The sequence below is a fragment of the Salmo trutta genome, chromosome 22, assembly GCF_901001165.1.
Source record: "Salmo trutta chromosome 22, fSalTru1.1, whole genome shotgun sequence".
Classification (NCBI taxonomy): Eukaryota; Metazoa; Chordata; class Actinopteri; order Salmoniformes; family Salmonidae; genus Salmo; species Salmo trutta.
The window spans coordinates 41,540,190-41,564,043 of record NC_042978.1 but is presented as its reverse complement, the minus strand read 5'-3'; the positions used below and the strand labels follow the sequence as shown (position 1 = coordinate 41,564,043).

At 43.7% G+C, this 23,854-nt stretch overlaps 1 protein-coding gene across 1 annotated transcript in view; it reads left to right on the top strand.

Annotated features, from left to right (window-relative positions):
- LOC115158744 (AP-1 complex subunit mu-2) overlaps positions 1-23,854 on the top strand; it is a 45,440-nt gene that overhangs the window by 4,688 nt on the left and 16,898 nt on the right. The window contains exons 2-5 of the mRNA XM_029708031.1: positions 7,616-7,772; positions 8,092-8,159; positions 11,355-11,485; positions 22,241-22,388. Of these exons, the coding sequence (XP_029563891.1) occupies positions 7,616-7,772; positions 8,092-8,159; positions 11,355-11,485; positions 22,241-22,388 (504 nt within the window). The remainder of the gene's footprint in view (positions 1-7,615; positions 7,773-8,091; positions 8,160-11,354; positions 11,486-22,240; positions 22,389-23,854) is intronic.

Here is a 23,854-nt window from a genome sequence, read left to right as displayed (position 1 = left end):
GCCAGTCAGTGTGTTTTACCGTTTGTCAGCCAACAGTGGGACTGAAGGTGAACCAAGCTTGATTTCAGCTTCCCAGACATGTCTCTTGTTCAATCTCAAACGGTAACAGCATCACTGCAGCAGTCTCTCAGATCTGTTTCACTGTAGCAGGAGGCACTGCCTAACTCTTAGAGTTGCTGTGTGTCTGTAGGTTCACATTTAAAGTCAGCAGAATAGTCTCACGTCACCAGACCAACATCCTATAATGGCTGGAGTCTAGGCTAGCATAACACAAATGTCATGTTTCAGAGAAACTGTGCAAAGGGGATTTTCAGGGGAATAAAAGAGATGTCACAGATATAGTCAATCTGGTTTAATTACAAGTTGCCACAGGGAGAATGATCTGTAAACACCAGCCCGAGAAGATAGGAAGACTCCATCAGAGGCTACAGAATCATAGCTACATTAGTGTGGCGTCAAACTTTAACCACATAAGTCAACACTGGCAGACATTTGATACTGGCAGTTAAACAGGTCAAAGGTAGAACATCAGTACTTAGTTACAGTAAATCAAATACGAGAGGAAATGATCAAACAATTCCCCATTAAAGGGGTTTAATAAAGAAAGAAAAGGTGACTGGAGTGAGGTTTGCTAGCTCATGATGACTGCAGAAAGTGTCTGGGGATTTAAACATGGAATGAGGAACTTGCCATGGCATGTTCTGATACATGCGTCTGATTAACACAGAGGGGGAGGTGTTGATGAAGGGATAGTGACAATTGGTTTGAACAATATTTGTACTTTTTCATTTCCTTGAACCTTCATGGCAGTTTACTGTACATTTTAAATCAGAAGCCGAACATGTTCTCCAAAGTTATTTTTAATTCTCAAAATGGTATTAGTTAAACACTGACATTTACCTCTACATTCTTAACAGTCAGGTAACTTTGGTGTTTCCTGCATGTGCGTCAAGACTCCTCTTTAAAGGCAACAAGCTTTGAACGGTCTGTCTGGGATTCCACCATCCCTTTATAGCTAAAGAACGAGGAAGAGCCTGTCCATATCCTTTCACTGTGTGAGGAGTTTCCTGTGTGACAGAGGGCCCTCTTCAATGCAGACCTGGGAAGAACATTGTATTTTTAAGAATATACCAACTTTTCAAATACTCAAGGGAGTTGTCGTGTCTTTGGCATCATTAAAACGGAAGACATGTTTATCAAATAACTCTCTGTAATTATTATTATGCGATTAAACTGATTAATCGTGTAACTGTAATTAACTAGGAGGTCGGGGCACCAAGGAAAATATTCAGATTACAAAGTTATAATTTTCCTAATATAACTTTCAGATATCATACTATCTGATCTGAGTCTTCTGATTAATGATGTGTTATTTACCTCAACAGTCTCATTCCAAACGTCGTAAATTGTTGGTTATCTGCACGAACCCAGTCTTCACTATGAGTCATCCATACATCAATTGTCTTAAAATCATTTATTTACTAAACTAAATAATTCACAGAAATGCATAATCAGACAGATATGGTTACAAGGAAATGATAGGAGAATGTGACCTAGTGGGCTAAACCGGCATGGCGGCTTGTTAGACAGAAGGGGAGTGTGGGTCAGCTGAGAAGGCACTACAGAGTTGATAAATATTAACAATTGAAATGCTAATCCTAATCCTCACTCATTCGGGAACAATTGCAATCCATATATATATATTTATGCTCGGTGTGTCGTCGGGATCTTTGTTGAAAAGTTCTGTTCTGTTGGAGAGTTTTGTCCTCGCGTTCTCTCTCTCTCTCTCGGTTAGAATGGATATTTCAAAGGGACATTCATTAATGTTGTTATAGGACGGCTGTTTCGTCGGTCATCACGTTCAATGATACCGAATTCCTAGCTGCAGACTAGTAATTAATATCAAAGACTTGTTATTATTCTGTCGGTATCAATATCTAAGAGTTTAACCACGGGGTATGGTTAAAGTTCAGAACGAGGAATGCATGGTCAAACCTTGGCCCTCTTGTTATCGAGGTAAGCTGGTCTGGTGATAGAAACCCTGCGTGGGGGTTTTATTCGGAATGACAGAAAAAGGCTGTCTCATGACGCCAGGTCTCGTCTGTTCATGGGGGCGTGCCGATGACTTGGTAAAACTTTAAACAGAAAATACAATTCTCTCACATTAACATCTTACAAGCATCCCAACATATTCCAAATAGCTTTATCCTTATTCATTAATTTTATACAACCATTAGATGTAAGTCTCACAACTAAGGCTATGATATAAACAGAGCCATGGTAATGTGGCCGTATTGTCTCTCATGAGTTTCACAAAATTGTACCAAACGGACCAGTCCGTAGCTGGATTTTTCACCGATCTTTTATACCTTCTCCAGAACATAAATGTCTTTCGGTTCTCCAGTCCTGTGAGGTGGAAGAATTCCTGGGTTCTTTCTATGAAGCCCACTCTCTCTGTATACTGTGGCCATGAGGGCCATGAGGACATTTTCTTAGGAATTTACGACCTCTCTCACAGGGCCTGAGTAGGGGGAGGTAGGGGGATGGTACATAGAAAACCCAAAGAGGGCAACGTCATGACAGAGTCAACTAAAAAGGCAACTATTTTCTTTGATATTCAAATACAGAAAAACATCATATTTGAAAAGGTATTTGAATATATGCAAGTTATTTGAAAACCCCAAAATATGTATTTGATGGATGCCAAATATTTGAAGAATCAACAACTACAACTGTTGAGTTAGTATATTTGAACTATCATAAGCACATGGTTTGGAGGGCTCTTAGATATGAATCTTAATATAGCCCAGAATTTAATGAGGGTTATGTAATCACCTCAACATTAGAGTAGATCACTTTTGCAGCTTCAAAACAGTAACAGAATACAGCTAATAAGTGTCAAAAGGAAACTAAATATCCCAAAACTGCCTTCTTGAAATCAACTACAGCCAAGGTAAGTGGAAAATAATGGTGTATTCAGAATACATACTATCCCTTTAAAGATGGTATAGTGTTTGTTTGAAACAAGAACACTTACACTCAGATCGACAGAGGTTTGAAGTTGTTTTTGCTAAGCATCCAACTTGCTATTTGCAAATGGATTTGTATTACGCTGCAGTATTTTCAGGTATCATACAATGAATTGCAGCTTTTTCTACCTTTCCAGTGGCATGTTGAAAGATTCATACAGTAGTTGTGCGTCACAACTTGTTTATACTTATCTGTACAAAAGATCATTGGTTTGAATTGATTATGTACACCTGGAGCAAAATCTTCAGATAGAAATGTATTCTGTAGATCAAATATGACTGTCAGATAGATTGGAATAGTATAGTAGATTGTGTGTGCTCTATTCATTCTATTTCTATCTTCAACATGCAGTTCCAGAAACAGCCCTGCCATAAATTGAAGGCAACCAATCCAATAGTTTCAGAAAAGTAGTCACTTCCTAACATCTGTATTCACATATTTGTTTCAAGTCGTTGCGTTCTCAGATCTGTATTCAAATAGTTTAAACATGTAGTTGCTTTCTCAGGTCTGTATTCAAATAGTTTAAACATGTAAACTCAGAAAAAAAAGAAACATCCTCTCACTGTCAACTGCGTTTATTTTCAGCAAACTGAACACGCGTAAATATTTCTATGAACATAACAAGATTCAACAACTGAGACATAAACTGAACAAGTACCACAGACATGTGACTAACAGAAATTGAATAATGTGTCCCTGAACAAAGGGTGGGTCAAAATCAAGAGTAACAGTCAGTATCTGGTGTGGCCACCAGCTGCATTAAGTACTGCAGTGCATCTCCTCCTTATGGACTGCACCAGATATGCCAGTTCTTGCTGTGAGATGTTACCCCACTCTTCCACCAAGGAACCTGCAAGTTCCCAGGCATTTCTGGGGGGAATGGCCCTAGCCCTCACTCTCCAATTCAACAGGTCCCGGACGTGCTCAATGGGATTGAGATCCGGGCTCTTCGCTGGCCATGGCAGAACACTGACATTCCTGTCTTGCAGGAAATCACGCACAGAACGAGCAGTATGGCTGGTGGCATTGTCATGCTGGAGGGTCATGTCAGGATGAGCCTACAGGAAGGGTACCACATGAGGGAGGATGATGTCTTCCCTGTAACGCACGGCGTTGAGATTGCCTGCAATGACAACAAGCTCAGTCCGATGATGCTGTGACACCGCCCCAGACCATGACGGACCCTCCACCTCCAAACCGATCCTGTTCCAGAGTACAGGCCTCAGTGTAACGCTCATTCCTTCGACGATAAACGCGAATCCAACCATCACCCCTGGTGAGACAAAACCATGACTCGTCAGTGAAGAGCACTTTTTGCCAGTCCTGTCTGGTCCAGCGGCAGTGGGTTTGTGCCCAAAGGGGATGTTGTTGCCGGTGATGTCTGGTGAGGACCTGCCTTACTACAGGCCTACAAGCCTTCAGTCCAGCCTCTCTCAGCCTATTGCGGACAGTCTGAGCACTGATGTAGGGATTGTGCATTCCTGGTGTAACCCAGGCAGTTGTTGTTACCATCCTGTACCTGTCCCGCAGATGTGACGTTTGGATGTACCGATCCTGTGCAGATGTTGTTACACGTGGTCTGCCACTGCAAGGACAATCAGCTGTCCATCCTGTCTCCCTGTAGCGCTGTCTTAGGCGTCTCACAGTACAGACATTGCAATTTATTGCCCAGGCCACATCTGCAGTCCTCATGCCTCCTTGCAGCATGCCTAAGGCACATTCACACAGATGGGCAGGGACCCTGGGCATCTTTCTTTTGGTGTTTTTCAGAGTCAGTAGAAAGGCCTCTTTAGTGTCCTAAGGTTTCATAACTGTGACCTTAATTGCCTACTGTCTGTAAGCTTAACGACCGTTCCAGAGGTGCATGTTCATTAATTGTTTATGGTTCATTGAAAAAGCAGTGTTTAAACCCTTTATTTTACTAGGCAAGTCAGTTAAGAACAAATTCTTATTTTCAATGACGGCCTAGGAACAGTGGGTTAACTGCCTTGTTCAGGGGCAGAACGACAGATTTGTACCTTGTCACCTCAGGGATTCGATCTTGCAACCTTTCGGTTACTAGTCCAGCGCTCTAACCACTAGGCTATTTTTTACGAATTATCTTTGAAAGACAGGGTCCTGAAAAAGGGATGTTTCTTTTTTTGCTGAGTTTAGTTACTTTTTCAGGTCTGTATTCAAATAGTTTAAACATGTAGTTGCTTCCTCAGATCTGTATTCAAAAAGTTTAAACATGTCGTTGCTTTCTCGGGTCTGTATTGAAATAGTTTTAAAAATAAGTCATTTATTGGGATCTGTATTCAAATAGTTCTGGTCACATCCTTTGTTTCTCCAGAAAAGCATAGCTAAAACTAGTTCTCCCAGGTCTGCTTCAGTGTGTGAGATCCTTCAAGCATATGCTTTGATCTATCAGAGTGTGAGGGCTCCAGCCCAGCAACTCTCAATGCTGACTCATCTTGTTATTGGTGTTGAAATGAAAGGGAGTGTGTGAGTGAGAGTTCCCTCAGGCCACTCCAGTGTATCTTGTGGTGTGTGAGAGAGAGATATTTATTTTGCACAATGCTGTCATTGGGCATTGTGATCCCAGATTAGTTGTCAGTTATTTTATGTTTCTAAACAGAGGCCTCCTGGCAGAGGCTGTTGCTCCTTTCATTTACTGTACATCTTCCACAGCTTACTGCTGAGCCTTTACAACAAGGGGAAGGGCATATGCTCCATGTTTGATCTTTTTGAATTTCTTCTGTTGCATAACTGCCTCTATGGACTCCCTGGATAACAGTGAGAATTGCTGCCGACAGTGCCGAGTGAACTATCCTATCTAAATAAAGATGAACTGAATTGAATTGAAAATGAATTTCATTAATGTGTTACAATGCCCTCTGTGTCGTGTGGTTTCAGGTGTTGATATGCCATAACTATATGGGTGTGCAACACTTTACCCTATTTACAAATCTTCACCCTATTACACAGGGAAAAAAAGTATTTGATCCCCTGCTGATTTTGTACGTTTGCCCACTGACAAAGAAATGATCAGTCTATAATTTTAATGGTAGGTTTATTTGAACAGTGAGAGACAGAATAACAACAAAAAAATCCAGAAAAACGCATTTCAAAAATGTTATAAAATGATTTGCATTTTAATGAGGGAAATAAGTATTTGACCCCTCTGCAAAACATGACTTAGTACTTGGTGGCAACACCCTTGTTGGCAATCATAGAGGTCAAACGTTTCTTGTAGTTGGCCACCAGGTTTGCACACATCTCAGGAGGGATTTTGTCCCACTCCTCTTTGCAGATCTTCTCCAAGTCATTAAGGTTTCAAGGCTGACGTTTGGCAACTCGAACCTTCAGCTCCCTCCACAGATTTTCTATGGGATTAAGGTCTGGAGACTGGCTAGGCCACTCCAGGACCTTAATGTGCTTCTTCTTGAGCCACTCCTTTGTTGCCTTGGCCGTGTGTTTTGGGTCATTGTCATGCTGGAATACCCATCCACGACCAATTTTCAATGCCCTGGCTGAGGGAAGGAGGTTCTCACCCAAGATTTGACGGTACATGGCCCCGTCCATCGTCCCTTTGATGCGGTGAAGTTGTCCTGTCCCCTTAGCAGAAAAACACCCCCAAAGCATAATGTTTCCACCTCCATGTTTGACGGTGGGGATGGTGTTCTTGGAGTCATAGGCAGCATTCCTCGTCCTCCAAACACAGCGAATTGAGATGATGCCAAAGAGCTCCATTTTGGTCTCATCTGACCACAACACTTTCACCCAGTTGTCCTCTGAATCATTCAGATGTTCATTGGCAAACTTCAGACGGGCATGTATATGTGCTTTCTTGAGCAGGGGGACCTTGCGAGCGCTGCAGGATTTCAGTCCTTCACGGTGTAGTGTGTTACCAATTGTTTTCTTGGTGACTATGGTCCCAGCTGCCTTGAGATCATTGACAAAATCCTCCCGTGTAGTTCTGGGCTGATTCCTCACCGTTCTCATGATCATTGCAACTCCACGAGGTGAGATCTTGCATGGAGCCCCAGGCCAAGGGAGATTGACAGTTCTTTTGTGTTTCTTCCATTTGCGAATAATCGCACCAACTGTTGTCACCTTCTCACCAAGCTGCTTGGCGATGGTCTTGTAGCCCATTCCAGCCTTGTGTAGGTCTCCAATCTTGTCCCTGACATCATTGGAGAGCTCTTTGGTCTTGGCCATGGTGGAGAGTTTGGAATCTGATTGATTGATTGCTTCTGTGGACAGGTGTCTTTTATACAGGTAACAAACTGAGATTAGGAGCACTCCCTTTAAGAATGTGCTCCTAATCTCAGCTCGGTATCTGTATAAATGACACCTGGGAGCCAGAAATCTTTCTGATTGATAGGGGGTCAAATACTTATTTCTCTCATTAAAATGCAAATCAATTTATAAAATTTTTGACATGCGTTTTTCTGGATTTTTTTGTTGTTATTCTGTCTCTCACTGTTCTAATAAACCTACAATTAAAATTATAGACTGATCATTTCTTTGTCAGTGGGCAAACGTACAAAATCAGCAGGGGAGCAAATACTTTTTTCCCTCACTGTATGTGTTTTCCCTGTAGGTGTTGATCAGTCGTAACTACATGGGAAACATGGACATGAATGAGGTCGACCACTTCATGCCCATTATGATGACGATGGAGGAGGATGCAGACTCATCGCCCCTGGTGACACACGGCTCTGCCCACTTCCTGTGGATCAAACACAGAAACCTCTACCGTATCCTGTCCAAACAGGAATTCCTGTTACTGCTCAGTCAGGCCGTCTTGGTTACCAAGCTTCTGTCTCTCGTACCATGCTCAGGACGACTGTCTCTGCTTCTAACACATCACACAATTCACAGTTCACACCCTCACTGCATGTCCTTTATCTGTACATCTCATGTTATTCTGAACTAGAGGGAAATGCTGTGAACAACTAATCTTTTGAGTCCACTATCTCACTTGTAAAAGTTCCATGTGAAAAATATTTTAAAACAGCAGTGGCCCAGTTACTTTTCTGTTCAACAGTTTTAGTACATTCTTAAGTTCTTCTTCAGTGGTGGCAATGACCAAGAAGAATGCCAATGCAGCCCTGGTCTACTCCTTCCTCTACAAAATGGTGGAGGTGAGTGTGTGCTTTACTGATATACAGTCGTGGCCAAAAGTTTTGAGAATGACACAAATATTAATTTTCACAAACTCTGCTGCCTCAGTTTGTATGATGGCAATTTGCATATACTCCAGGGTGTTATGAAGAGTGATCAGATGAATTGCAATTAATTCCAAAGTCCCTCTTTGCCATGCAAATGAACTGAAACCCCAAAAAACATATCCACTGCATTTCAGCCCTGCCACAAAAGGACCAGCTGACATCATGTCAGTGAGTCTCTCGTTAACACAGGTGTGACTGTTGACGAGGACAAGGCTTGAGATCACTCTGTCATGCTGATTGAGTTTGAGTAACAGACTGGAAGCTTCAAAAGGAAGGTGGTGCTTGGAATCATTGTTCTTCCTCTGTCAAACATGGCTACATGCAGGGAAATACGTGCCGTCATCATTGCTTTGCACAAAAAGGGCTTCACAGGCAAGGATATTGCTGCCAGTAAGATTGCACCTAAATCAACCATTTGTCGGATCATTAAGAACTTCAAGGAGAGTGGTTCAATTGTTGTGAAGAAGGCTTCACGGCGCCCAAGAAAGTCCAGCAAGCGCCAGGACCGTCTCCTAAAGTTGATTCAGCTGCGAGATCGGGGCACCACTAGTACAGAGCTTGCTCAGGAATGGCAGCAGGCAGGTGTGAGTGCATCTGCACGCACAGTTAGGCAAAGACTTTTGAAGGATGACCTGGTGTCAAGAAGGGCAGCAAAGAAGCCACTTCTCTCCAGGAAAAACATCAGGGACAGACTGATATTCTGCAAAAGGTACAGGGATTGGACTGCTGAGGAGTGGGGTAAAGTCATTTTCTCTGATGAATCCCCTCTCCGATTGTTTGGGGCATCCGGAAAAAAGCTTGTCCGGAGAAGACAAGGTGAGTGCTACCATCAGTCCTGTGTCATGCCAACAGTAAAGCATCCTGAGACCATTCATGTGTGGGGTTGCTTCTCAGCCAAGGGAGTGGGCTCACTCACGATTTTGCCTAAGAACACAGCCATGAATAAAGAATGGTACCAACACATCCTCCGAGAGCAACTTCTCCCAACCATCCAGGAACAGTTTGGTGATGAACAATGCCTTTTCCAGCATGATGGAGCACCTTGCCATAAGGCAAAAGTGATAACTAAGTGGCTCGGGGAACAAAACATTGATATTTTGGGTCTATGGTCAGAACTCCCCAGAACTTAATCCCATTGAGAACTTGTGGTCAATCCACAAACAAAAACCCACAAATTCTGACAAACTCCAAGCATTGATTATGCAAGAATGGGCTGCCATCAGTCAGGATGTGGCCCAGAAGTGAATTGACAGCATGCTTTGCGGATTGCAGAGGTCTTGAAAAAGAAGGGTCAACACTGCAAATATTGACTCCTTGCATCAACTTCATGTAATTGTCAATAAAAGACTTTGACATTTATGAAAAGCTTGTAATTATACTTTAGTATTCCATAGTAACATCTGACAAAAATATCTAAAGACACTGAAGCAGCAAACTTTGTGGAAATTAATATTTGTGTAATTCTCAAAACTTTTGGCCACGACTGTACAGTACAGTTGAAGTCGGAAGTTTACACTTAGGTTGGAGTTATTAAAACTTGTTTTTCAACCAATCCACAAATTGCTTGTTAACAAACTATTGTTTTGGCAAGTCGGTTAGGACATCTACTTTGTGCATGACACAAGTAATTTTTCCAACAATTGTTTACAGACAGATTATTTCACTTATAATTCACTGTATCACAATTCCAGTGGGTCAAAAGTTTACATACACTAAGTTGACAGTGCCTTTAAACAGCTTGGAAAATTCCATAAAATAATGTCATGGCTTTAGAAGCTTATGATTGGCTAATTGACATCATTTGAGTACCTGTGGATGTATTTCAAGGCCTACCTTCAAACTCAGTGCCTCTTTGCTTGACATCATGGGAAAATCAAAAGAAATCAGCCAAGACCTCAGAAAAAAAATTGTAGACCACCACAAGTCTGGTTCATCCTTGGGAGAAATTTCCGAACGCCTGAAGGTACCACGTTCATCTGTACAAACAATAGTAGGCAAGTATAAACACCATGGGACCACGCAGCCATCATACCGCTCAGGAAGGAGATGCGTTCTGTCTCCTAGAGATGAACATACTTTGGTGTGAAAAGTGCAAATCAATCCCAGAACAACAGTAAAGGACCTTGTGAAGATGCTGGAGGAAACAGGTACAAAAGTATCTGTACCCACAGTAAAACGAGTCCTATATCGACATAAGCCGCTCAGCAAGGAAGAAGCCACTGCTCCAAAACCGCCATAAAAAGCCAGACTACGGATTTCAACTGCACATGGGGACAAAGATCGTACTTTTTGGAGAAATGTCCTCTGGTCTGATGAAACAAAAATTGAACTGTTTGGCCATAATGACCATCTTTATGTATGGAGACAAAAGGGGGAGGCTTGCAAGCCGAAGAACACCATCCCAACCGTGAAGCACAGGGGTGGCAACATCATGTTGTGGGGGTGCTGCAGGAGGGACTGGTGCACTTCACAATATAGATGGCATCATGAGGGAGGAAAATTATGGGGATATATTGAAGCAACATCTCAAGACATCATTCAGGAAGTTAAAGCTTGGTCCAAATGGGTCTTCCAAATGGACAATGACCCCAAGCATACTTCCAAAGTTGTGGCAAAATGGCTTAAGGACAACAAAGTCAAGGTATTGGAGTGGCCCTCACAAAGCCCTGACCTCAATCCTATAGAACATTTGTGGGCAGATCTGAAAAAGCTTGTGCAAGCAAGGAGGCTTACAAACCTGACTCAGTTACACCAGCTCTGTCAGGAGGAATGGGCCAAAATTCACCCAACTTATTGTGGGAAGCTTGTGGAAGGCTACCTGAAACATTTGACCCAAGTTACACTCAATTGCCTTCAAATTATTTATGTAAACTTCTGACACACTGGGAATGTGATGAAAGACATAAAGCTGAAATAAATAATTCACTCTACTATTATTCTGACATTTCACATTCTTAAAATAAAGTGGTGATCCTTTAAACTGAGTTTAAATGTATTTGGCTAAGGTGTATGTAAACTTCCGACTTCAACTGGAGTACACTGCTTGTATTCAACCAATTGAATGCAATCCTATTGTATTAAGTTGTCTGTCTGTGTGCCCATCTGTAGGTGTTTAAGGAGTACTTTAAGGAGCTGGAGGAGGAGAGTTTCCGTGACAACTTTGTGACTGTGTATGAGCTGATGGACGAGATCATGGACTTTGGCTTCCCTCAGACCACAGACAGCAAGATCCTGCAAGAGTGAGTATTGGACTGAGTACCAGTCAATCAATACTGCAATCTGTCTTGGAAGGCTTGGCTTGACATTTCAGACTGTAATACAGTGGCAATACTAAAACAGACTACCAAACTGATAACTATCAAACAGACTACCAAACTTACTGATATCCAACAGACTGATAACCAACAGACTGATGACCAACATACTTCCATACTGACTATCCAGCTGACTGATATTTAACAGACTGATATTTAACAGACTGATATCCAACATACTACCAAACTGACTGTCTAGCTGACTGATATCCAACAGACTGATATCCAACAGACTACCAAACGTACTGATATTCGACAGACAGATATTCAACAGGCTACCAAACAGACTGATATCCAGCTGACTGATATCCAACAGACTGATATCCAACAGACTGATACATTTACATTTACGTCATTTAGCAGACGCTCTTATCCAGAGCAACTTACAAATTGGTGCATTCACCTTATGATATCCAGTGGAACAACCACTTTACAATAGTACATCTATATATTTTTGGGGGGGAGGGTAGGGGGGGTGAGGGTTAGAAGGATTACTTAATCCTATCCCAGGTATTCCTTAAAGAGGTGGGGTTTCAGGTGTCTCCGGAAGGTGGTGATTGACTCCGCTGTCCTGGCGTCGTGAGGGAGCTTGTTCCACTATTGGGGTGCCAGAGCAGCGAACAGTTTTGACTGGGCTGAGCGGGAACTGTGCTTCCGCAGAGGTAGGGAGGCGAGCAGGCCAGAGGTGGATGAACGCAGTGCCCTTCTTTGGGTGTAGGGACTGATCAGAGCCTGAAGGTACGGAGGTGCCGTTCCCCTCACAGCTCCGTAGGCAAGCACCATGGTCTTGTAGCAGATGCGAGCTTCAACTGGAAGCCAGTGGAGTGTGCGGAGGAGCGGGGTGACGTGAGAGAACTTGGGAAGGTTGAACACCAGATGGGCTGCGGCGTTCTGGATGAGTTGTAGGGGTTTAATGGCACGGGCAGGGAGCCCCGCCAACAGCGAGTTGCAGTAATCCAGACGGGAGATGACAAGTGCCTGGATTAGGACCTGCACTGCTTCCTGTGTGAGGCAGAGTCGTACTCTGCGAATGTTGTAGAGCATGAACCTACAGGTCCGGGTCACCGCCTTGATGTTAGCGGAGAATGACAGGGTGTTGTCCAGGGTCACGCCAAGGCTCTTAGCACTCTGGGAGGAGGACACAATGGAGTTGTCAACCGTGATGGCGAGATCATGGAACGGGCAGTCCTTCCCCGGGAGGAAGAGCAGCTCCGTCTTGCCGAGGTTCAGCTTGAGGTGGTGATCCGTCATCCACACTGATATGTCTGCCAGACATGCAGAGATGCAATTCGCCACCTGGTTATCAGAAGGGGGAAAGGAGAAGATTAATTGTGTGTCATCTGCGTAGCAAGGATAGGAGAGACCATGTGAGGATATGACAGAGCCAAGTGCCAAGGTGTATAGCGAGAATAGGAGAGGGCCTAGAACTGAGCCCTGGGGGACACCAGTGGTGAGAGCACGTGGTGCGGGGATGGATTCTCGCCACGCCACCTGGTAGGAGCGACCTGTCAGGTTGGACGCAATCCAAGAGTGAGCCGCGCCGGAGATGCCCAACTCGGAGAGGGTGGAGAGGAGGATCTGATGGTCCACAGTATCAAAGGCAGCAGATAGGTCTAGAAGGATGAGAGCAGAGGAGAGAGAGTTAGCTTTAGCAGTGCGGAGAGCCTCCGTGACACAGAGAAGAGCAGTCTCAGTTGAATGCCCAGTCTTGAAACCTGACTGATTTGGATCAAGAAGGTCATTCTGAGAGAGATAGCAAGAGAGCTGGCCAAGGATGGCACGCTCAAGAGTTTTGGAGAGAAAAGAAAGAAGGGATACTGGTCTGTTGTTGTTGACATCGGAGGGATCGAGTGTAGGTTTTTTGAGAAGGGGTGCAACTCTCGCTCTCTTGAAGACGGAAGAGACGTAGCCAGCGGTCAAGGATGACTTGATGAGCGAGGTGAGGTAAGGGAGAAGGTCTCCGGAAATGGTCTGGAGAAGATAGGACGGGATAGGGTCAAGCGGGCAGGTTGTTGGGCGGCCGGCCGTCACAAGTAGCAAGATTTCATCTGGAGAGAGAGGGGAGAAAGAGGGCAAAGCATAGGGTAGGGCAATGTGAGCAGGACCAGCGGTGTCGTTTGACTTAACAAACGAGGATCGGATGTCATCAACTTTCTTTTCAAAATGTTTGACAAAGTTATCCGCAGAGAGGGAGGGGGGGGAGGATTCAGGAGGGAGGAGAAGGTTGCAAAGAGCTTCCTAGGGTTAGAGGCAGATGCTTGGAATTTAGAGTGGTAGAAAGTGGCTTTAGCAGCAGAAACAGAGGAAGAAAATGTGGAGAGGAGGGAGTGAAAAGATGCCAGGTCCGCAGGCAGGCTAATTTTCCTCCATTTCCGCTCGGCTGCCCGGAGCCCTGTTCTGTGAGCTCGCAATGAGTCGTCAAGCCACGGAGCAGGAGGGGAGGACCCGAGCCGGCCGGGAGGATAGGGGACATAGAGAGTCAAAGGATGCAGAAAGGGAGGAGAGGAGGGTTGAGGAGGCAGAATTAGGAGATTGGTTGGAGAAGGATTGAGCAGAGGGAAGAGATGATAGGATGGAAGAGGAGAGGGCCATCCCCGTAGCTCAATTGGTAGAGCATGGTGTTTGCAACGCATGGTGTTTGCAACGCCAGGGTTGTGGGTTTGATTCCCACGGGGGCCAGCACAGAAAAAAACAATTATGAAATAAAAGTATGCATTCACTTCTGTAAGTTGCTCTGGATAAGAGCGTCTGCTAAATGACTAAAATGTAAAAAATGTAAAATGAGAGAGTAGCAGGAGAGAGAGAGCGAAGGTTGCAACGGCTCAATACCATCTGAGTAGGGGCAGAGTGTTGGAGGAGAGCGAGAGGGAAAAGGATACAAGGTAGTGGTTGGAGACTTGGAGGGGAGTTGCAGTGAGATTAGTAGAAGAACAGCATCTAGTAAAGATGAGGTCAAGTGTATTGCCTGCCTTGTAGGGGGGACGGTGAGAGGGTGAGGTGGAAAGAAAGAGGCAGAGAGAAATTAGTCAAAGGTAGACGTAGGGAGGTTAAAGTCACCCAGAATTTTGAGGGGTGAGCCATCCTCAGGAAAGGAACTTGTCAAGCTCATTGATGAACTCTCCAAGGGAACCTGGAGGTAGATAAATTATAAGGATGTTAACCTCTCTAGGGTAGGTGGCACCAAATCGTCCTACCTACGTAACAGCCAGTGGAATCCTGTGGCGCGATATTCAAATACCTTAGAAATGCTATTACTTCAATTTCTCAAACATATGACTATTTTACAGCATTTTAAAGACAAGACTCTCGTTAACCTGTTAGGGCTAGGGGGCAGTATTTACACGGCCGGATAAAAAACGTACCCGATTTAATCTGGTTACTACTCCTGCCCAGTAACTAGAATATGCATATAATTATTGGCTTTGGATAGAAAACACCCTAAAGTTTCTAAAACTGTTTGAATGGTGTCTGTGAGTATAACAGAACTCATATGGCAGGCAAAAACCTGAGAAGATTTCATGCAGGAAGTGGCCTGTCTGACAAGGTGTTGTTGTTCTTGCCTCTGTTTATTGAAGACTGAGGATCTTAGCTGTAACGTGACACTTCCTACGGCTCCCATAGGCTCTCAGAGCCTGGGAAAAAGCTGAACGATATCGAGGCAGCCTCTGGCTGAAACACATTATCGCCTTTGCCAAGTGGCCGATCAGAGGACAAAGGGCTTAGGCGCGTGCCCGAGTCGAGCTCGTGCTTTATTTTCTTTCGTCTGTTTACCTAATTGCAGATTCCCGGTCTGAATATTATCGCTTTTTTACGAGAAAAATGGCATAAAAATTGATTTTAAACAGCGGTTGACATGCTTCGAAGTACGGTAAATTAAATATTTACAAATCTTTTGTCACGAAATGCGTCGTGCGCTTGACCCTTATTTTCCATTCGGAAAGTGTCTTGAACGCACGAACAAAACGCCGCTGTTGGAACATAACTATGGATTATTTTGGACCAAACCAACATTTGTTATTGAAGTAGAAGTCCTGGGAGTGCATTCTGACGAAGAACACCAAAGGTAATCAAACTTTTCTAATAGTAAATCGGAGTTTGGTGAAGGCTAAACTTGCTGGGTGTCTAAATAGCTAGCCCTGTGATGCCGGGCTATCTACTTAGAATATTGCAAAATGTGCTTTCACCGAAAAGCTATTTTAAAATCGGACATATCGAGTGCATAGAGGAGTTCTGTATCTATAATTCTTAAAATAATTGTTATGCTTTTTGTGAACGTTTATCGTGAGTAATTTAGTAAATTGTTAGTAACCACACTGTCCAATTTCAAAAAGGCTTTACAACGAAAGCAAAACATTAGGCTATGTCAGCAGAAATAATCAGACACCCATTTTTCAAGCTAGCATATAATGTCACAAAAACCCAGAAGACAGCTAAATGAAGCACTAACCTTTGATGATCTTCATCAGATGACACACCTAGGACATTATGTTATACAATACATGCATGTTTTGTTCAATCAAGTTCATATTTATATCAAAAACCAGCTTTTTACATTAGCATGTGACGTTCAGAACTAGCATACCCCCCGCAAACTTCCGGCGAATTTACTAACAATTTACTAAATTACTCACGATAAACGTTCACAAAAAGCATAACAATTATTTTAAGAATTATAGATACAGAACTCCTCTATGCACTCGATATGTCTGATTTTAAAATAGCTTTTTGGTGAAAGCACATTTTGCAATATTCTAAGTAGATAGCCCGGCATCACAGGGCTAGCTATTTAGACACCCAGCAAGTTTAGCCTTCACCAAACTCCGATTTACTATTAGAAAAGTTTGATTACCTTTGGTGTTCTTCGTCAGAATGCACTCCCAGGACTTCTACTTCAATAACAAATGTTGGTTTGGTCCAAAATAATCCATAGTTATGTTCCAACAGCGACGTTTTGTTCGTGCGTTCAAGACACTATCCGAATGGTAAATAAGGGTCATGCGCACGGCGCATTTCGTGACAAAAGATTTCTAAATATTTCATTACCGTACTTCGAAGCATGTCAACCGCTGTTTAAAATCAATTTTATGCCATTTTTCTCGTAAAAAAGCGATAATATTCCGACCGGGAATCTGCAATTAGGTAAACAGACGAAAGAAAATAAAGCATGGGGTCGACTCGGGCACGCGCCTAAGCCCTTTGTCCTCTGATCGGCCACTTGTCAAAGGCGGTAATGTGTTTCAGCCAGAGGCTGCCTCGATATCGTTCAGCTTTTTCCCGGGCTCTGAGAGCCTATGGGAGCCGTAGGAAGTGTCACGTTACAGCTAAGATCCTCAGTCTTCAATAAACAGAGGCAAGAACAACAACACCATGTCAGACAGGCCACTTCCTGCATGAAATCTTCTCAGGTTTTTGCCTGCCATATGAGTTCTGTTATACTCACAGACACCATTCAAACAGTTTTAGAAACTTTAGGGTGTTTTCTATCCAAAGCCAATAATTATATGCATATTCTAGTTACTGGGCAGGAGTAGTAACCAGATTAAATCGGGTACGTTTTTTATCCGGCCGTGTAAATACTGCCCCCTAGCCCTAACAGGTTAAGCTTGAATGGGCTAGTGACTGTGACAGCATGGAATTCAAAGGAGGAGATAGATAGATGGGTCAGGGGAGAAAGAGAGAATGTCCACTTGGGAAAGATGAGGATTCCAGTGCCGCTGACCAGATGCTCTCGGGGTATGCGAGAACACGTGGTCAGACGAGGAGAGAGCAGTAGGAGTAGCAGTGTTTTCTGTGGTAATCCATGTTTCCGTCAGCGCCAAGAAGTCGAGGGGTCTGGAAGGTAGCATAGGCTGAGATGAACTCTGCCTTGTTGGCCGCAGACTGGCAGTTCCAGAGGCTGCCGGAGACCTGGAACTCCACGTGGGTCGTGCGCGCTGGGACCACCAGGTTAGAGTGGCAGCGGCCATGTGGTGTGAAGCGTTTGTGTGGCCTGTGCAGAGAGGAGAGAACAGGGATAGACAGACACATAGATGACAGGCTACAGGAGAAGCTATGCTAATGCAAAGGAGATTGGAATGAAAATTAACTAAACAACTGGGGAAGCGAGAGAGCAGGGCCTCCCTCACTAACCATTCACTGAAACACTCAAATATAACTTTTCCAACTTCCACTTTAGAAATTATAATTGATGTAAACTACAGTGGTTCAATGTTTCCAGGAATAGGCTCAAACTTAGTTTATTCAGCTAGATAACTTGGTACAGTATTCTTCCGTGAAACCCACCCAGTGCACCGTGTCCTATGATGCCATAGCTAACTAGCATGCTAGCATCCAATAACACACGGTTAGCACCAATACTTGGTTACAACAAACTACCAATGGATCATTCGTGTCCGTGTCTTGTTCCTTTCATAACGCAGAAGTAATTAAACGTTGGCTAGCTAACACAAGGTCAGTCCTGCTAGCTACACAAGTGGACTACACAACTCGAAAGTTCAGAAAGTTAAGCTTACGTTGCAAAAATCTTATTGACTAAAAATGATACAGTACTGCTAGCTGGTAGAGTTGGCTAGCTAGCAGTGGCTGCGTTGACCTTTATCTTTTATCTTTGATATGTAGACAACTATGTAGCTAGCTAACATTACACTAATCAAATCGTTCCGTTGTAATGTATTTCGTTTCTACAGTACTGCTAGTGGGTAAAGTTGGCTAGCTAGCAGTGGCTGTGGTGTTGACGCCGTTTGGAAAACGGCGCGAACGAATACAGCTGGCTAGCTAACCTTGTTAGTTTCTCAAAGTTAGTTTCTCAAAGCTACACCTACACCTTAGCTACACCTTTATCCTTGATGCAAAGACAACTATGTAGCTAGCTAGCTAACATTACACTAATCAAATCGTTCCGTTGTAATGAAATGTAATATTACCCGCGGAGCGAAGTACAGCACGGCTACTCACTCCAGCATCCGGTAACCAAACTTACTGATTTCCAACAGACTGATATCGAACAGACTGATATCAGACTGATATCCAACATACTACCAAACTGATTATTCAGCTGACTGATATCCAACATACTGATATCCAACATACTGATATCCAACAGACTACCAAATGTACTGATATCCAACAGACTTATATCCAACAGACTGATATCCAACATACTACCAAACTGTCTATCCAGCTGACTGATATTTAACAGGCTGATATTTAACAGGCTTCATATCCAACAGGCTTCATATCCAACAGGCTTCATATCCAACAGACTGATATCCAACAGTCTGATATCCAACAGACTACCAAACTTACTGATATCCAACAGGCTGATATCCAACAGACTGATATCCAACATACTGATATCCAACAGACTGATATGCAACAGAATGATATCCAACAGACTGATATCCAACAGATTACCAACAGACTGATATCCAGCTGACTGATATCCAGCTGACTGATATCCAGCTGACTGATATCCAACAGACTGATATCCAACAGACTGATATCCAACAGATTACCAAACAGACTGATATCCAGCTGACTGATATCCAGCTGACTGATATCCAGATGACTGATATCCAACAGACTGATATGCAACAGAATGATATCCAACAGACTACCACAGTGCTATGTAAACTACAGTATATAGGGTCCAAATGCTTTAGCTTGTTAACAATACTTTATTTTTGTGGTTTCTTCTCTGCTAAAGAGTGAGTGGAGTCAGTTGTCAACATCTCTGTCTGTACATCTTTCTACTAGATGACTTGCCAGCATACTGGCATCCAGGCTAGTGACAGTATACAATAGCCTACAGGGTTCAGAGGGTTTAACTCGTTAACAGGAATTTGTTTTTCTGTTTTGCTCTCGGGAAAGGTGCCATGTTCTGGCAGAAGGTTCAGCATTTACTTAATTAGGGCCAGGCTACCACGGCAACGGGCTAAATATGTCTCCTTAATTACATCTTCTTTCACTTACAATTGAAAGCCTGCTTGTAACATCATACTATAATTTAGTATTTTTATAATTGCTCAAGCAGACTATTTACTGTGATAATAGGGTGACTGTCTGATGTAGACGTGAAGATTTTGCCCTGAGATTTGATGAGGCCTTTATCAGTGTGATGTCTGTGTTGTCTGTGTCCATGGGCCTGAATAGGGCTGATCATTGCTAGACTGTCTTCCATTGACACACACACACACACACACACACACACACACGCACACACAATACCACCGTCAGCTGGCTGCACTCGACACTCCAGACAGACGAGCTCTGTTCCAATCCTCGTTTTGCCAAGTAGACCCCCCGCCCCAACTCATCCCAGCGTTCTTCCATCCTCGCCCTCTTCTCCCCCCAATCAGGCACTTCCACAACCCCCCCCCCCCTTAAAACACTACCCACCTGGCCTGCCAACCATTCCCTTGTCTTCCCCTGTGTGTGTATGTGAGACAATGAGTGTGTTTGTGTGTGTTGTTTGGTAGTATGACTGACATGACATTCTTATGCTAATCTGTCGATTTACCACCAACTCTGCTCTCGGATAGACTCATTAGCATTTTTGAGAAGAATCAGGACCAAACAAAACAAGCCCGCTTGTCTTTCATCTCTTTCCACTCTCTGTGAGTCGTGATGAGGCGTTGAGATAAGGAGTTGAGATGAAATGATCTCCCTGCATGAGGTGGGGTTATCGTAAAACACAGTGTCTTGGTGAAATCAAACCAGTGTTTGGTAATTTCTTGGTCAATTTTGGGGGTCATCTTTCAGTGCCTGTGCAGTGTGCAGACACATTTTGAGCCATGCTAGCGTCTTTTAATCTGAGCGATAGGGGGTTTCTCAGACAAGCCCAGAGAAGGTTTAGTAGAGGACAGGAGGTTTCTCAGACGAGCCCAGAGAAGGTTTAGTGGAGGCGAGGGGTTTTCTCAGACAAGCCCAGAGAAGGTTTAGTAGAGGAGAGGGGGTTTCTCAGACGAGCCCAGGGAAGGTTTAGTAGAGGAGAGGGGGTTTCTCAGACAAGCCCAGAGAAGGTTTAGTAGAGGAGAGGGGGTTTCTCAGACAAGCCCAGGGAAGGTTTAGTAGAGAAGAGGGGGTTTCTCAGACAAGTCCAGAGAAGGTTTAGTAGAGGACAGGAGGTTTCTCACACGAGCCCAGAGAAGGTTTAGTAGAGAAGAGGGGGTTTCTCAGACAAGCCCAGGGAAGGTTTAGTAGAGGAGAGGGGGTTTCTCAGACGAGCCCAGGGAAGGTTTAGTAGAGGAGAGGGGGTTTCTCAGACAAGCCCAGAGAAGGTTTAGTAGAGGAGAGGGGGTTTCTCAGACAAGCCCAGGGAAGGTTTAGTAGAGAAGAGGGGGTTTCTCAGACAAGTCCAGAGAAGGTTTAGTAGAGGACAGGAGGTTTCTCACACGAGCCCAGAGAAGGTTTAGTAGAGAAGAGGGGGTTTCTCAGACAAGCCCAGGGAAGGTTTAGTAGAGGAGAGGGCGTTTCTCAGACAAGTCCAGAGAAGGTTTAGTAGAGGACAGGAAGTTTCTCACACGAGCCCAGAGAAGGTTTAGTGGAGACGAGAAAGTCGGCAAGCATCAGAAGGGTCCATGGTGGAGAATGGATCAATCTGTCTCATTACCCCAGGGGGAGCTGGGAGAGATGCAGGCAGAAGAGATCTATCAGGGGGGATTACAGGCCTGTGTGTGTGTGTGTGTGTGTGTGTGTGTGTGTGTGTGTGTGTGTGTGTGTGTGTGTGTGTGTGTGTGTGTGTGTGTATTTGAGGAAGTAGATGGTGTTGCTGTCTGTCACCTGGTTGTTTGTCAGTGAGGTATAAAGAGAGGCAAGGGCAGGTGTCCCACAGATGGTCACGTTAGCATACTGGAGGTACATCATCTCCCTCCTACCCACACCCCATCTCATCACATCATCCCTTCAGACACCCAGTCTTCCCTGGAGGACAACAAGCCTCTCTCAGGACAGCATATCTCTGCCTGTTGTACAACTCAGCACTGCAGCATACGGTGCTGATAGTACATCCAGTAGTAGACGATAGTCATACAAGGTCTGCTGTGTTTAAAGGCACAATGGGATCGGGCTAGTGACATGTAGCCACTCTCGCAGAGCTATGGGTGCAAGGCCTGACAGTCTATGAGGTCAACTTGATTGCTTTTAGCAATTTTAGATTGTACCGATTTAATGAGCACACAAGATGTACTTCAGGTACAAAATAATGATTTGAGCTCAGAGTTTAGTTTAGCGCAGTCTGAGTCTTTTGGTTACAATTACAATGTAAACCCCCTTGTTCCAATTACACCCATGGCTCCCAAGCTCACAACCCAAGACAAATCCTTTCAATAATCTATCTACTCCAGTCAAGAGGTTTAATAAAATGAACTTTCTATTCTGGGGTATCCTAAGCTCTTTCATCAATAATGAATAAATGCAAGGTATGATATCACCTAGAAAACAAATATCTTCATAAAATAACTTCCACTCTCCTTCCTAGAGTTCCTTTTCATCTTCTGCTTGCTCCTCTGTTCTTGCACCTAAGTGGAAAGTGAGGTAGCGATGCCGGTATTTGTCCCCCTCTGAACAAGCCTACATGGTATCTGTCCTCTCTCCTCTCCCCTCTGTCCCCTCTCTGCTCTCCCCGGTCCCTCTGTCCCACTCTCCTATCTCCTCTCCCCTCTCTTGTCCCCCTCTCTGCAGGTACATCACCCAACAGGGTCACAAACTGAGTGTGGGCGCCCCTCGCCCCCCCGCCACCGTCACCAACGCTGTGTCCTGGAGGTCAGAGGGCATCAAGTACAGGAAGAACGAGGTGTTCATGGACGTCATCGAGTCCGTCAACCTACTGGTGAGAAGCCTCTTTAATGGGATCTCGTTTTGTTAATATTCTACCTGTTCACTGTGAAGATAAAGTCATGGCAACTCCAAAGTAAGAAACTGCTAAATAGAAAAACAACAGGGGACACCTCTAGTAAACAATAATTATTAAAGAACACTAGCCAAGCCATAAGTTTCCACACATCTTTTAACCCTTTGAATGTGTGATCTAACTGTATAGAGTACAGACTGTACACTATACTGTATATGGCTTGTACTCAGTAATAACCTGCTGATGACAGGTAACAAATGAGTGTGACTAGTTGGGACAGTAGTATGATTATAAAACAGCTGGTCTGGCTTTGTGTGGCATAACTGATTTGTGTGTAGGATAAGACGAACATTTCCTATGTAGGTTCCCATAAAGACCACACTCAAACATACAATAGATTAAAGGCCCAGTGCAGTCAAAAACTAGAATATCCTGTGTTTTATACACACTGGCATTCAAAGATTTGGGGTCACTTAGAAATGTCCTTGTTTTTGAAAGAAAAGCAAATTTTTTGGTCCATTAAAATAACATTTAATTGATCAGAAATAAAGTGTATAAATGACTATTGCAGCTGTAAACGGCAGATTTTTAATGGAATATCTACATAGGCATACAGAGGCCCATTATCAGCAACCATCATTCCTGTGTTCCAATGGCACGTTGTGTTAGCTAATCCAAGTTTATCATTTTAAAAGGCTAATTGATCATTAGAAAACCCTTTTGCAATTATGTTAGCACAGCTGAAAACTGTTGTCCTGATTAAAGAAGCAATAAAACTGGCCTTCTTTAGACTAGTTGAGTATCTGGAGCATCAGCATTTGTGGGTTCGATTACAGGCTCAAAATGGCCAGAAACAAAGCACTTTCTTCTGAAACTCGTCAGTCTATTCTTGTTCTGAGAAATGAAGGCTATTCCATGTGAATAGACTATTTACAAAGAGTTCCAAAACTCTCTGCCAATAACAGCTAGTTTAGAGTTAAAAAATATATTATTGTCATGTACACCTGAGGTGAATTGAAATGTGTTGTTTTAGATGGTCAGCCATAGTACAGCACCCCAGGAGCAAATTAGGGTTAAGTGCCTTGCTTAAGGGCACATCAACAGGTTTTTCACCTTGTCGGCTCGGGTATTTGAACCAGCAACCTTTTGGTTACTGCCCCAATGCTCTAACGCAAGGCTACCTGTTGCGCTTTCCCCTCCCCACTCACACCACTCCCAGACAGCACTAGCAAAAAATGTTGCTTGAGAAATTGCTCTTTGCAAAGAATATTTTTTTCTTCCCTTTTGACCATTTTAAATTAAAAACAATCACAGTAAGGCACTTAATTGTTACCCAGAAATGATATTGAGATCGAAATGGCTGCGTTGGGCCTTTACCTTTACTCAAACAATTTCCTGGTTTAGGTTAAACATTCCCAGGTCAAGAGTTCATAGTCATACACTTT